Below are 15,622 nucleotides of genomic sequence, written 5' to 3' on the forward strand. Positions count from 1 at the left end.
GAAAGAGAGGAGTAAGAGAGGGGCTAGTCAAGAGATGTGGAGAGGTGCTAAAAGAGACAGGAAGTAGGGTGAAGGTAGGAAAAACGGAAGGGAGAAAGTTTTGGACAGAAAGGGGTGTAAGACAGGGGTGCCCGTTAAGTCCGTGCCTGTTTACCTTGCTTTTGGCGGATATAGATGAAAAATTTGAGAAAGGAGGATGGGGGGGAATTGAATTGGGGGGAAAGAAAATATATTCGCTGGCATATGCAGATGATGTGGTGCTAATAGCGAAGGATGAAGAGGGAATGAAAGGGATGATGGGTAAATTGGAGAGTTATCTGGATGGGAAGAAGTTGGAAGTAAATACGGAGAAAACAAAGATTATGAGATGTAAAAGAGGTGGGGGGAGAAGGAAAAAGATAAACTGGAGATGGAAAGGAAAGAAGTTAGAGGAGGTAAATAGGTTTAAATACCTGGGGTACACGTTGCTGGCAAATGGAAAACAGGATGGGCATGTAGAAGAAAGAGTAAAAAAAGGTTCGGCTATTTTAGGACAGATCTGGGGAATAGGGAAAAGGAGGTTTGGAAGAGACTGGGGGAGAAGGCTATGGTTATTTGATAGGTTGGTGTGGTCGGTGGTAAGTTACGGTGTAGAGATTTGGGGATGGAAGAGGAGAATAGGGGTAGAAAGATTGCAGGAGAGATACTTGAGATGGATGTTAGGAGTAGAGAGAAGTGTACCAGGATATATGATAAGAGAAGAATTGCAAAGGGATAGATTGGAGGGAAGAGCGGGAATGAGAGCATGGGGTTACGAAAAGAAGTTAGAAGAGGGAGGAGGGGGAGAGCTGGCAAGGAGATGTTGGATGGAGATAAAGAAGAAAGCGAGGGAGGGCAAGGCGAAGTCGGGGTGGGAAGTAGAAAGGATAAATTTCTATAAAGAGAGGGGATGGGAGATGGAGGAGGTGGAGAGGCTAAGGGAGAGAGGGAAGCTAAGAGGAGAGGAGTTGGTAAGGAGAGAGAGGGAAAAACAAAGAAAGGAAAGATGGGAGGGAATCAAGGATTCAAAATACAATGGGTGGTATTGGAGAGTAAAAGGGGAGGGGATTCCGGAATATTTAAAAAGGAATTGGGAGGAGAAAAGATGGCAAAGGATGGCAAGGTATAGGTTAGGGGGAGTAATGAGGGGGGGGAGATATTGGGAGGAGGAGGAGAGGAGGACATGTAGGTTATGCGGATGGGGGGAGGAGACGTGGGAGCATGTTTGGGAAGAGTGTATAGACTGGGGGGTACAAAAAAGCTGGCAGGAGATGGTGGAGGAATTATTAGGGGAGGAGGGGGAGGGAGAGTGGTGGATGGAGAGGTTAGATAGACTAAGAGAGGACAGGAGGATAGAAGAGGAGGGAGGGGAGAGGGGAGGGGGAGAAAAGAAGGTAGAGCGCGTGTGGATGAATGAATGTAAAGGAAATAGAATGGAAGAAATGTACAGCGGAAGCGGAGGTCCAAGTGTGAATGGCTGTGGAGGTATGAATGCTCTTTCTCTCTCTCAAGCGAGTGTGAATGTGAATGCGAGTAGAGCGGCGGATAATAGTTTAAGAGAGGCGAAGAATTATTGTGAGCGGAGCGGGGGTCCGCTTGTACCCCGCAAGGGATAGCAATAAATATTATTATTATTATTATTATAACAAAAAACAGAAAAAAATTTAATTATATATATACAAAAATACAAAAATATAATAACATTAGAATAAAAAAAAGTAACATAAAGATTAGCTATAAGATATTATTTTTATTACAAAACATTTTGACTGTTTTTTAATCTATGTATCTATATGTATATAAAATATACATTTTTAAATATTGTACATATTATTTAATTTATTAAATCAACATTTAAACAGTGATTTGACCATGTTGCTCAACTGACCTCATTATACGCGCATATAAATAAAAAATTGTTTATTGTAGTAACTTGATTATTGCTTGATATTGTTTGATATTATTCGAATATTTTTAGATTGTTTGAATATTAGTCAACGCTATTTGCTGGACACTGAAGATAATAGTTGATATTATAACACAGTTCAAACTGTATTTATACCACCAATGCATCAAAAAGAGTTGATTTGTTTGGTTGTTACACTTAACTTTTTGTTTCCTATCCGTAATATTGTTTTGCCAAGTAATTATTTAATCCAATAACTTTAAAATTTGTATATTTAATATTAATTTTTGAAAAATGTTTAAGCTACAACTTATAATATTTTTTATTAATTACATACAATTCATTATTAACGATTTATAATTAAGCACGAAGAATTCTTTTGCATAAAATTGCATTTCAAAAGTGTGTTTCTATTTTGTATTGTTTTTTTATTATTAGTTACAACTGTCAGTTGCAATGTTTTTATATTAAAAACATTTATTATACGACGAAGAATTGTTATTGTCTTCTACTAACAATATGTATACACAATATAAGAACAATTAAAAATTAAGCATTACATATTATTTGACGTAATCAATTGATCTATAGCTTAGAACTTTTTCTTCTAATGTAATTGTAAATTAATTAGATTTCAAATAATAATAACAATAAAACTAAATAAATAAAATAAGCAAACACAGAATTTGTTATAAGTAATTAGCATCTAATACTTTTTATAATGTTTGACGTTATTGGAATATGTTGTTTAATCTCAAGTTTGTTCAAATTGAAATATTTGTGAAAAAAATATTGTCTAAATGTATCTACGTAAAATACAATTTTATATAAACAGTACGGTACATGCTAATATGTAAAAATGTAAAAATTGTTGAACCATAAAAATTATATAGAATTTATATTTTTATTTAGATACACTAAAAAAAAATTGCTAGATACAAATAAATATTTTTTTGAATAGTGCTAAGAAAATATTTTATAGAAAATCAATAATATTTATTTCAAATAAGTAATATTTTCTAAATTATAGAAAACTAGTACTTGTTTTAAATAAATATTATTGGTTTTCTATAAAATATTTTCTTAGCACTATTCAAAGAAATATTAATTTAAATCTAGTATTTTTTTTTTCAGTGTAAGAGAGTGAGTAAATAAGTGAGTGATTAAGAATAAGAGTGAAAAAATTAAGAGTGAGAAAGAGATGAGAAAGAAGAGGAAGGGAAAAGTATCATTTGACTTAATTCTCAAAACGATTTGTATGTAATGTATATTTGGCATTTCCCAACAAGCGACACAGAAGATATAGCGTAACATAGGCCGATATTTATAGTCGGATCTTATATTTAAAATCATATTAAGTACTGTCTTAAAATGCCATCAACCAATCACAAAGCCGTAGCATCTTAAACCATTGCTTGAGACGATCTTGAAAGATTTGACTATGAATACTGGCCATAATGAATCATTTCATTCTTCTTTAACATTGACAAACAACAAGGTTGAGATAATTCACTCTGTTACACTGAGTTGCTTTTTAGAAAATGTCTTTTATTTTATCAAAAAAATACTTTATCGAATCATATTCATTTCAAATAACTTTCGTAAAAAACTCTGAAAATCGTAAAGCCCTATACGCTCCAGTTCACAACATAATGTTATATCAATGACGTTATTTATTAGAAACGTATTCCGATATATACCGGATCATTTAAACATGATTTATGGATTTTCAGTATTGGCAGTGTATATCAGAACACGACCTAGATATAAGAAGAACATTACTTGTGGAAATAACAGTTGTTTATCAATGAATGTGTGACGTTAATTCTATGCGGGCGTCTTAATCACAGCTAAGCGTTTTAATCACGTCGTAAAAATATGCGATTAAGATTTATCTAATCTAGAACTGTGTTTATGTTCCTTCAATTCATCGAATTGTATAGAAACATTTATTAACACATAATATACATAAATATAATATACATTAATATACATAAATGTTTTGTCAATGATATCAGACACCCTATATTATTTCATCTTCAAAAATCTAGATTATTTCAAGAAATATTGAATTTCATATTGAGTGACACTGTTTTCCTTTGTAGGAAATCTCTCTGGATTAACAATCGTTTGTCGTTAATCTGTAGTCTTATTAAAAGTCAATAAATAATTTACACATTGACGTCAAGCATGTCAGATTCTATGAAATGATCAAACCATATTAACTCTTAAAAGTAAGAACTCATTAGTTTCAGTAACTGATAATGTTGAAAAAGTTTGTATCAGTAAGTTGTTATGTTTTATCAGTAATGTTTATAAATCAGTGGATATTTACTTTAAATTTGCAGTGGCATTCTTATAACTGTGATAATCAGTGAATATTCACTGTTTTTCAGTAATTTTTACTTAAGAATTAACATATTATTTATTACTAAAAGTCAGTGTATTTATTTCACTAATTAATAATCAGTGAATAATTATAAGTATATTTATGAAAGTCAATGTATTTTTACTGATTTGGTCGAGTTTTTGTTGATTATGATTTAGAGAGATTAAATATGAGAAACTGATAACTAGTCAGAATCAGTAACTAATAATTCTCCTAAGTTGACATTCAGTTTGATAATCAGTGAATGTATAGTCAATTACTAGCAATACGCAGCAATAATGAAAGTAACTGACTATCTTTACAAAATTTTCATAATAAGATTTTGTATGTATTTCTTCCATAAATTTGGAAATTTTTTTCCAAAATTAAAGTATACGTTAATATCAATCTGTAAACAGAACTTTATATTGAAAACGAAAAGATATACATATAAAATCTTGTTAATAATGTGCATTAATGATACCACACTATCGACCCCGATCAAATTTGACCGTCACTCTAGCATCTCTTTAATGATAATGACTAGGTTTTTTTATCAGTAATTGGTAAAATTCTTTTAATATATTGATTGTTATCCATCAGTTAATACAGTTTTTAATAAATTTTTTAAAATTTTTTTTGAAGGGTAATAATTTACAATCCCGAATTTAATAATTTATAACATTAAAATACTCAATTTATTTATTGATTATTGTAATTACATCGAAAATAAAGATTTCGACATTTTAAAAATTCTCGTCGTTCTTCGCGGAAACAAATAGCGAGAGAAGCAAGTACTGATTCCGGTTTTTATATCCAGTAAAATAAAAAAATATTTAAACCGATATTGGATTTAGCATTGACTTCATTAATTTGACGCAATTGCCATCGAAGGAGAGAATAATGAAAATTGTTTAAGATTACCAGTAGATAATATAGTGTAATCGTAAGACAAATTGTATTGGGTACTCAATTTCACACGGATTTGTGGTCTGCTCCAAAATCGCAAATATTTTTATATATCTATCCTGCGTGTCGAGTGCGTGATCAAGCCATCGCCGTTGGAATGGGTTGTACGCACCAATAGGAGCGCAACATTAACGCTTCATGCCGAAATTTGGAACAGGCCGCAGTGGTGGGAAAAACGGATGCGAATATACGAGCGACGAATTGGAGATTAGATCAACTCTCGTAGTTCGAGCGAAAACACTTGTACTAAGATTGAACGGAGAAATAAAGGAGACAGTGCCATTGTTAAGTTAATTTGCCAGTATCACGGTGATTTCACTTATTTCACCGCTGTGGAAACTAAGGATCATCGATTATCATTGATGACATCATTCTAGTGTCCATCCGCGGACGTTCCTCTCTCACTCGCGCTCGCTCGCTCTCCACCCCCCCCTCTCTCTCTCTCTCTCACACTTTCTCTCTCTCTCTCTCTCTCTCACTTTCTCTCTCTCTCTCTTTCTGTCTCTCTCGTTTCTCTCCTTCTCGGTTCCACGAAAATTCCTCTCGCTTTGTCTGAGCGATTCCAACACCACAGAACTTGCGCCTATCTCGTTGAGGCGTGAACAAAAATGAATGATGTTTTTATAAGATACACAAATAACATAACCATTACATGCAGTTTCTTCATTTAAATGTTGATGTTTTATGAGAAATTCATGTGTGTGGTAGAGAAGCAACAGTTTTCAACATTATCTGCCTTTAAAGTTTTACATATTTAAAAGAACCTTAGCTAACACGAATAATTAGTTTAAAATTATAAGTGAAAAAAAGTATCAGAAATTTTTTGAAATCTTTATACCAGTAAAAGTATAAAAATAAAAAATAAAAAATATCGCGCATTTAATCAGATCTGTTACAGATGATAATGAACAATAGAAACACAAACGGAATTGATTATTAACAATGGGATAGTACCATTTCAGCATTTGTTTTCTTCTTTGAAAAGTTCGAGAGTACTTCAATGTTAATGTACTTTCGCGATAACTCAGGATATGTAAAATGAGAACTTCAAAATAAAATTGACCAAGTCTTTGAAAAAAAAAACAAATGTACAATTGTCTTATAAAACTATTAATGATAAGAAAAATATGTGTTTTATTTGAGAATATATCTAAGTATAGTTATCGATTACATGACAGATTTCGACCTAGCTACCACCAGTGCTAGTGTAGAGGGTCAGCGTGCAAGTGTCGAAAATTCGGCAACAAGCGGTGTGCGAGTATTTTTGTTTTGTTTTAAAATAAATCGCGGAAGAGAATTTTCTTGTTAGACGAGCGGGATCTTTGAAAGAGTCAAATTGTAAAATCTCAAGAATTAAGAATTAATTAAGAATTTCGTGAGTTTCAAGAAATATCTTGCGAGTTAAAAGTTTTTAAAAGTACAATACAAATTTGTGAAACTTTCTTTAATTTCAAAATAAACATCTTAAGTATTTTTCTCTACACTAGTTTAGTATTGTATTAGTTAAACCATATTAGATGAACATAAATTTAATATAAAGAAAAAACAAAATATATAGGTACCAATTTATAAGTTTACCACAATCCAAAATATTTCGAAAAACCACAGAATTTTGATTCCAAGTAGTTTTTTTAGTGAGCGGACGAAGAACAGTTTCAATTATAGGGCTTACCTTCTTGTTATCCTTGGTCCCAGAATGTCCATAAGTAACAAACTTGCATTGTTGGAGATGAAGCTTCTGTTTTTCGACTGTTACCACGTGCGAGTTGAAATTCTGCAAAAAGATACCGATACCGATAAAGATAGCTAAAGATTTTACTTTGAAATCTAAAGATAATTTTTATTTTAATATGATACCAAAGAAAAATAAACATCATAATCCATTGCATCTAATGTTGTAATGAATAAAATAAAGCTACAAGATAATTTGGCTAAGTTTACTAAATTAAAACTAAATTTATAATTTGTGTTAAACAAGTGTTACACTTTACTGTGATAGAAAATCTGTTGCAAAGTATGTTAAAATGAAGCATTACATATTTTATATTTTATATAAATTTCGAATAAAACAAAAAAACAAAATAGTGACAAAAAATTTATTACTCTTGATAAGAATGATATCTTTTCTATAAGAAGTTATATACACTGATGAATAAAATTATGTCAAGTAATGTCGTTAAATCATTAACAGATATATTCTAGCATTTATAATGATATTGTAGAAAATTCATGAATTATGTACAAGTATTGAATAAATTAATAAATAATAATAAACAAACTAGAAAAACATAAAAAGCAGAAATGTCATATAATTTGTTATATATATCTAACTATCTAAATAACTAATTTTAATAATAACTTTATAAATTGCAATTATATAATTTAAATGAAATATATTAATTATAATTTTAATTAATATCTTTTATCTAATTATTTTGACGTCTTCTTATTCTAGTTTCTTTGTTTCTTTATTTCAGTTACAATCGCATGTTTTACCTAAAAAATATTTCTGCAACAATAAAATTATCATTACATTTTATTAAGAACATGATAAAAAAAGAAAATAAAGAAAGAATTAAAGTTCGAGTGTTGGTTATCAACTTATTGTAATCAATTTTTAACTTACAATATAAATTACTTCTTGTACAATTATGTGCAATTATTACTAATGTAAATTTTTTAACTATGTATAATTAGATTTTTTGACAAGTATTTTTATAATTCACCATTTATCAGAGAAGTTATATAGAGCAAAATTGATTAAGATAGATTGAATTATTAATATGAATCACAATATTCAAATTGTCGTTTATTGCAAACAACCGACGAATAACATAAAAATTATTTTATACAACAACATATTATAAAACATTTTGTTTTTAATATGTTGTTGTGTATGAAATGAAATTATGAACATTTTTGTTCATAAGGTTGAAATTAAATTATGAACATTTTTGTTTGTAATATCAATTTGAACTCGCCCTGTTTAAATAACTTTGAGATGTAAGTCATCAAATTTGTATAGAAACGCAATTGTAATACGTATTATATTATTGAAAAAATTCTTTTTATTATTACATAGACCAATCATGAAAAGAAAGATAGATTTGAATGCGTTAATAGTTTCCTTGTTTTTGTAATGTAACATTTTATTAATAATATCTTACTCTGATATGTTAGTTAAAATTATGAGATTCTAATATAGAATCATGCGTAATACATTCCCCCTCCACGCGATTCTATCTGCGACGTAGATAAGAGAAGTACGGCTTGTGCCATAGCAATTGACCGTTGTTACCCGACGCGTAAAGACGGGCATTTTAACAGCGTCATAGAGATACACAAATAATAGTTTCATCTAGTAAAGTGCATTACATTTTGTCGTGAATTTAGTTACGTCAAGTAAACACGAATATCAACATGATATTTATAATCGTATTGTCGGTAATAGTGGGCACCTTAGGCCTCTACTATTTTCTCTTCAAGGACTTAAATTATTTCAAGAAACATGGAGTACCGTATGTGAAGCCTTTTCCCATAGTAGGCAGTATGGGACCAATGCTGCTTCGTACCAAATCATTAGCCGATTTCATTAAATCGGTGTATAATTTATATCCTGATGCTAAATACATCGGTTTGTATGATGCGAAGACTCCACTCATAATGCTTCGCGATCTTGAGCTTATTAAATCCGTGACGTTAAAACATTTTGATATGTTCACGGATCATTTAAATGGCGTCGACGAAAATCAAGATAAAATTTTTGGCAAAAATCTCGCCGCTCTTCGCGGAGAAAGATGGCGTGAAGTGCGATCCATATTGAGTCCGGCTTTCACGTCCAGCAAAATGAAAAGCATGTTTAGATTGATGTCGAATTGCGGTGTTGATTTCGCCAGTTACGTAGCACAATTGCCATCGGAGAAGAAAACAATGGACATGAAAGACACCTTTACGAGGTATACAAATGACGTAATCGCCACCTGTGCCTTTGGAATTTAGGTAGATTCTATGAGAAATCCGAAAAATGATTTCTTTGTGTACGGCACAGAGGCAACCAATTTTAGCGGTTTTATTCTTTTTAAATTCTTAATAATTAGAAAATTTCCTCAATTAGCACGAATACTTAGACTAAAATTATTTCCTGAAAAAATAGAGAATTTTTTCCGTGATCTTATAAAAACCACTGTAAAAACTAGAGATGAAAATGGTATCGTTCGTCCAGACATGTTACAATTGATGATGGAGAGTAGAGGTAAAGATAGTAAAGCAGAATTGGATTTCGACGAAATGGTGGCACAGGCGTTAATTTTCTTCTTTGGAGGCTTTGAGAGTACTTCAACGTTAATGTGCTTTGCCGCTCACGAAATCGCGATGAATCCAGACATACAAAAGAGACTTCAAAATGAAATAGATCAGGTCATGGAAAATACAAATGGACAAGCATCTTACGAGGCTATTAACGGCATGGAGTATCTAGATGCTATAATCAACGAAGCGTTGAGAATGTATCCAGTTGGTGCAATATTGGACAGATTATGCTTAAAAGACTTCGAACTACCGCCGGCATTACCAGAAACAAAACCTTTTATTATAAAGGAAGGACACGGTATATGGATACCAGTTTATGCACTTCATCATGATCCTAAATACTTCAATGATCCGGAGAAGTTTGATCCCGAGCGATTTCTTGGTGAACGGAAGAAAGAGAGTCTTAACTGTGGTGCGTATCTTCCTTTCGGTCTTGGTCCTAGAATGTGCATAGGTAACAGATTTGCATTGCTGGAGACAAAGGTTTTACTTTTTCAATTGCTGGCACGTTGTGATCTGAAATCTTGCGAGAAGACATCACCAGAGCCGGTCAAGTTCGCTAAGGATGGTTTTAGTTTAAAACCTGAAGGTGGTTTCTGGTTAAATATAATACCAAGGAAAAACATGCATCAGTCTATTACACCCAATGCTATTAACGGAGTATCCTAGATGCAAGGATAATTAATATTTTTAATTAATGTTAATTAATAAAAAATTGATTAAAATTTTTATATATTATGCAATAAACTTTTACATAACTACAATTCTAGGAAAACATATGTTGTTACATACATTATACAAAATTTTAATATATATATATGTATATATAAATATATACTACAAGGTATTTATCTATGAAACTGAACAATGTGTTTTTATATAATTTGGTTAAATACATTTTTAAAAGTATATTTAAACAATTAAATTAAAAAGTAAATAAATGTTCAAGTAAAAAATTTTTATGTGTTTAATATATGTTAGTTTTTATATGTCATAATAGTTTTAAGTAACACATGTTATTAGAGGTTTTTTGTTTGGAAAAGAAACGAAACTAGAGGTATATTTATATATTTTATACAGAATTAGAATTTATATACCATGTTTCATATATTTTAATCCGTTTTTTAATATATTTCATTGAAAGTATGTTGTAGCTTAACGTATGGCAGAAATAAAAGAAAAAATTAATAAATCTATTTAAGATAATATATAATTTATCAAATATTTTAATAAAATAACCAGATAAATTTAATTATTCAAATTTTTGTTAAAGTAATCATAAAGTTAATTTTAGGCACTCTAATTACAACTAAATTTTGAAAAAGTCTGGTTGCATTAATCAGATATCTCGCAAATTCAATTCGTAAATTCCCTAAAAATGATTAGAATTCTTATAGAATTTATCAAATTGTTAAATTAATTTTTGTATAGAACTGTGCCTTATACCGTGCACGAACGCACGCGTCAAAGATTTGCTTTTGTCTTTGAATCCAATTTTGGGGGCTCTAAAAACAAAGCATTTTAATAGAATATCACTAAAAAATCAAGAAAATTTTAATTCTGTATATCAAAAATTTTGTGAATTCATTTAGAAAGTGTTAACTAAATTTTTAGAATTATCGTATCTGTATAACCATAACTGTCTTCTTCCTTGTTGAGTTTACATGCTTAAATAATGTATATAACATAATAATGTATGTGCGAATATCTTAATTATCTCAATTTTGTGTTTATATCAATTAATTTTATTTGTAGTTTGTAGGTATTGGAATGTGTGCAGCACAATCAAATATATTCTGAAATAATAATTTATACTTATATTTTAATATAAAGTATGTAATATTATTCTTTAAATAAAGTATAATTGCACAAAAATGTACATGTCAATGTGTAAGAAAAATAGATTGTTGAGCCACATACATAAAATTCATTTTTTTTTTAATGTAGCAGAAAGAGAGAAAGAGAGAAAGAGAGAGAGAGAACTACATCTTATCATATTTCTTAGATTTATTTTATATATTACCAAAATTCCAAAAATTATAAAACCATATTACGTTCCAGATCATGACGTAATGGCCGGTTCATAATTGAAACTTATATTCAAGATCATCTTAAATACTGTCTTATAATATCACTAATCAATCACAAAGTTGTACCAGTATTTTGAGATATTACTTAAGACAGTCTTAAAATAAAAATTGACTATGAATGCCGTAAAAATATTAAGAGTCATCTAATAAATTGTACATTATTTCTTCATCAGTTTTACTGCATTGTGTAGTTATCAACATATAATTAACATACGTAATTGTTTTGTCAATGATACAAGGTATCCTACTTTCTAAAGTACAATAAAAAAATCAGTGAAGTCAGTAAAAATATACTAATTTTCAGTGTATCACTTATCAATTATAAAATATCAAAATATCAAATAAATACACTAACTTTTTAGTAATAATACACTAGTAATTGAAGTTGAAATTACTAAAAAACGATAAATAATTATCACAGTTATAAGTATCAATGATAATACACTGATAATTATTTCGAGAGTTTGTTGTCTTCTCTTCAAAGATTTCAATAACTTTAAGAAACATATTCCGCTTATAATGTCGCTTTCTATTGTAGGCAATCTTGAATCGATGATCATTCATCGTGAATCTATTAGCTTGTCAAGTCAATGTATAACATATTGACAGGTTCTTTGACAGGAAATGATCAAACTACTTGTATTTATGATTCGCGTGTTTCCGAGCTTTTTAAATTTATAACGTTAAAATATTTCAACATATTCATGGATCGTTGTAATTACACCGAAAATAAAGTTCTATTTTAACGAAAATCCTCGTCGTTCTTTGCGGAAACAGCGAGAAAAGCTATAATAAATCTGGTTTTCACGTTCACTAAAATGAAAAGTATGTTTAAGCTGATATCGGGTTGCAGTGTCGACTTCGTCAATTACTTGGCGCAATTGCCACCGGAAGAGAGGATAATGAAAATGAATGATCTTTGAGATACACAAACGATGTAATCGCTACATGCACTTTTGATATTATAATGTTTTATAAAAAATCCGTGGAACAGTATTTTATGAAAAATCCATAAAACGAAGTCTATATGTTCTTTTGAAATTCAACATATTTAAAAGAATACCTTGGTTAGCGCAAACCATTAGAGTAAAAATTAAAGAAAAATCCAAAATTTTTTAGATTTCTATAACAAAAACCATAAAAAATAAAAATAAAGAAAAATATCGTGCGTTTGACTAAACATGTTAAAGTTGATAATAAATAGTGTTCTTTAAGAAGATCCTAAAACCATCTGATTTACCAACATTTTTAAAATAAACTAATTTTTTAGTTTTTTAATTGGGTTTATAGAGTTGCAAAAATTTTTTACAAAATTAAAATATGCATACAAATCTAAAGTTTTCCTTTAGATCCAAAATACAGTGTCAAGCGACCAAGTGTATTATCATTAAAAGATCAGTGTATTTATTTCACTGATAAGTTATAAGTATTGTCATTAAAAATCAGTGTATTTTTATTAAATCCATTGATTTTTTGTTGATTGTAATTTAAAGAGTAGAAATAAAGATAAAATTGATTGTCAACGTTATGACAGCACCATTTTGCATTTATTTTCTTCTTTGGGGGATTCAAGAGTACATGTTAATGTATTTTATCGCTCACAAAATTGCGATGAATCTTGATTCAAAACATACAATAAAGATTTTGAAGTGACTGACCATATTTTATTTAAAGAAATGGACAAACACCTTATAAAGCTGTTAACGAAAAAGAATATCGAGATGCTTTAAGGATTTATCTAAGTTTAGTTATCGATAGATATTATATACGAAAGATTTCGACTTATACCACCTATATTATCTAATACAAACATTTATTATAAAGGAAGAAAATATACAGAATACCGATTCAAAGCTTTATCATGATCTTATCACTTCAACCCTAAACACTTCAAGAAACTATCAGAGAAGTTTGATTTCGAGTACAGTTTCTCATTGTCAGTAAGTGATGATAAAAGACAGTTTCAATTACATAGTCTGCCTTTTTGTTGGCCTTTAATCCCAATGCATAGATAATAAATATCTGTTATTGATGACAAAACTTCTGCTTTTTCTGCTTGCTAACACTTTATAAGTGAATGCCTATAAAAAGACCGATGAAAATAGTTAAAAATTTTACTTTAAAATCTGTGAATGGTTTTTAACTGAATGGGATACCAAAAAATATATCATAATCTACATATTACATCTAATATATTACTTAAATTTCAGATAAAACACGAGAATGTTACGCCCGGCTGAGATTTCGCCGGTGTGACAGCGCGAACGCGTGATCGAGTGGCGCGCGCTCTTTTCAGGATCGTTGCGTCGCGCGTTGCAAACCCGGTATTCAGAATACGATGACTGGCGCAAGTCAAAATTGTTTAATTAACTAAATAACTAATGACCCACTAAACAAATTGCAAAGAAACGCGAAGGAGGCGATCCTCCTTTGCCTGAGACCCTCTTGACGACTCTCCACTCAAAACCAACTAATAACAATAGCACTAATCACTTAATTAATTATCATCACTGATTAATCAGAAGAAAATGGACGGTCGACGCTTCCGCTACGTCAGCGCATCTATCGTGTATCGCCTGATAGCAAAGAAGTAACTGTCTGTCTTTTTAGAAATACTAAAATTAACGTTAAATAAATTGGCGATCACGGACTGGCACACGCGCTAGATCCCTGATGCCAACAATCTACCATAAAATCTATAATGGAAATTCGAAATCGGTATGCGCGCGTAAAAAGAGCGGATGCGGCAAGATCACGCCGCGCAACTTGTAAAATATAAATCGGCATCTTAAATACTATATAAAACTTATAAAAGATTGAGCATAAAACAATTAATGATAAAAATCGGTGATAGGCGAGCGATAATTTATCGTTAGAGCCTTCCTAGCCCTTTACCCCCGAACGCCAACGATTTTCCAATATGTACACCGCAATTTCGAGCCAAAGTGCCGAATTCGTGGTTCTCGATTTTCGTAGTTTGTCTCCTTCGTGAATTTTGTTTCATATATTTATATTTAAAACTTTGAATATTTTCAATATTCACATTTAGAACTTAGAACATTTTCATTATTCTACAATAAGAACTTAAAATATTTTCTTTACCAGCGAATCAAGGACTACAGTTCCGTTCCACTTTAATTCTTTTCTTTTGTAATATAGATCTCGCTTGCGATTTCTGTGTGTGAAATTACTCGAATAATAAGATGCGAGTTCCGATTATCTCTTTTTTTTCCAATTCTGAGCTAATAAATAGATCGTGTTTCTTAAGATATGACCATACGGAATATGACCATACGGTTCCGTATGGCCATACGGAAAAGATGGCCAATAATTTCTCCAATAATTGCTAAATAAGTGTTCTCGTAATTATTTTCAAAGATAATCAATTTAGATATTTACTATAGTTTATGTGCGTATACTATTTGAAATAACGATATTGTGGATGTCACATCACTTCTTTACCTTTGACTGTCTGCAAAGTTTTTCACGTATTCATTAGAAATTGCCACAATGTCGAATAAATTACAGTGCTGTCGCAATAAATGTTACCCACGTAACAGAAGTATGTAAATTGTAATGTGTAATTATATTTTTTATTTTTTTTTAATTTTTAAATAAACACTATGATTATCTTTCTCTCACAGTTTGGGCAAGATAGCCCATTTCAAAGTAAGTGTGTATGTATATATTTTATTTAAAAAGACGAGAATTAAGTTGTGCACCTAATATTTTAATTTGACATATCATATATGTTTTTTTTCTAGTAATGACAATGAGTTAAATTGATGCTAAACTTGTGTGAACATTTAATATTAAAAATGTTTAAAAATAAAATTAAATATGTGATAATATGTGGCAATAAAACTAAATATGTAAAATTATAAGTTTTTTTATTATTCTATAAATGTTAAGTACATAAAAAATGTATAGCCAACTGTTCTATAATACTATGGCCATGTTTTC

General features: G+C 30.3%; 1 protein-coding gene across 1 annotated transcript; it reads left to right on the top strand.

Annotated features, from left to right (window-relative positions):
• The first annotated feature begins 7,881 nt into the window (after positions 1–7,881).
• Positions 7,882–12,733, top strand: LOC105832923 (cytochrome P450 9e2). The gene is given in 1 exon segment (XM_036288525.1): positions 7,882–12,733. A coding segment is annotated over 1 exon segment (1,557 nt). The 5' UTR covers positions 7,882–8,681; the 3' UTR covers positions 10,239–12,733.
• The last annotated feature ends 2,889 nt before the right edge of the window (positions 12,734–15,622 follow it).

This window comes from Monomorium pharaonis, chromosome 6, assembly GCF_013373865.1.
Source record: "Monomorium pharaonis isolate MP-MQ-018 chromosome 6, ASM1337386v2, whole genome shotgun sequence".
NCBI lineage: Eukaryota > Metazoa > Arthropoda > Insecta > Hymenoptera > Formicidae > Monomorium > Monomorium pharaonis.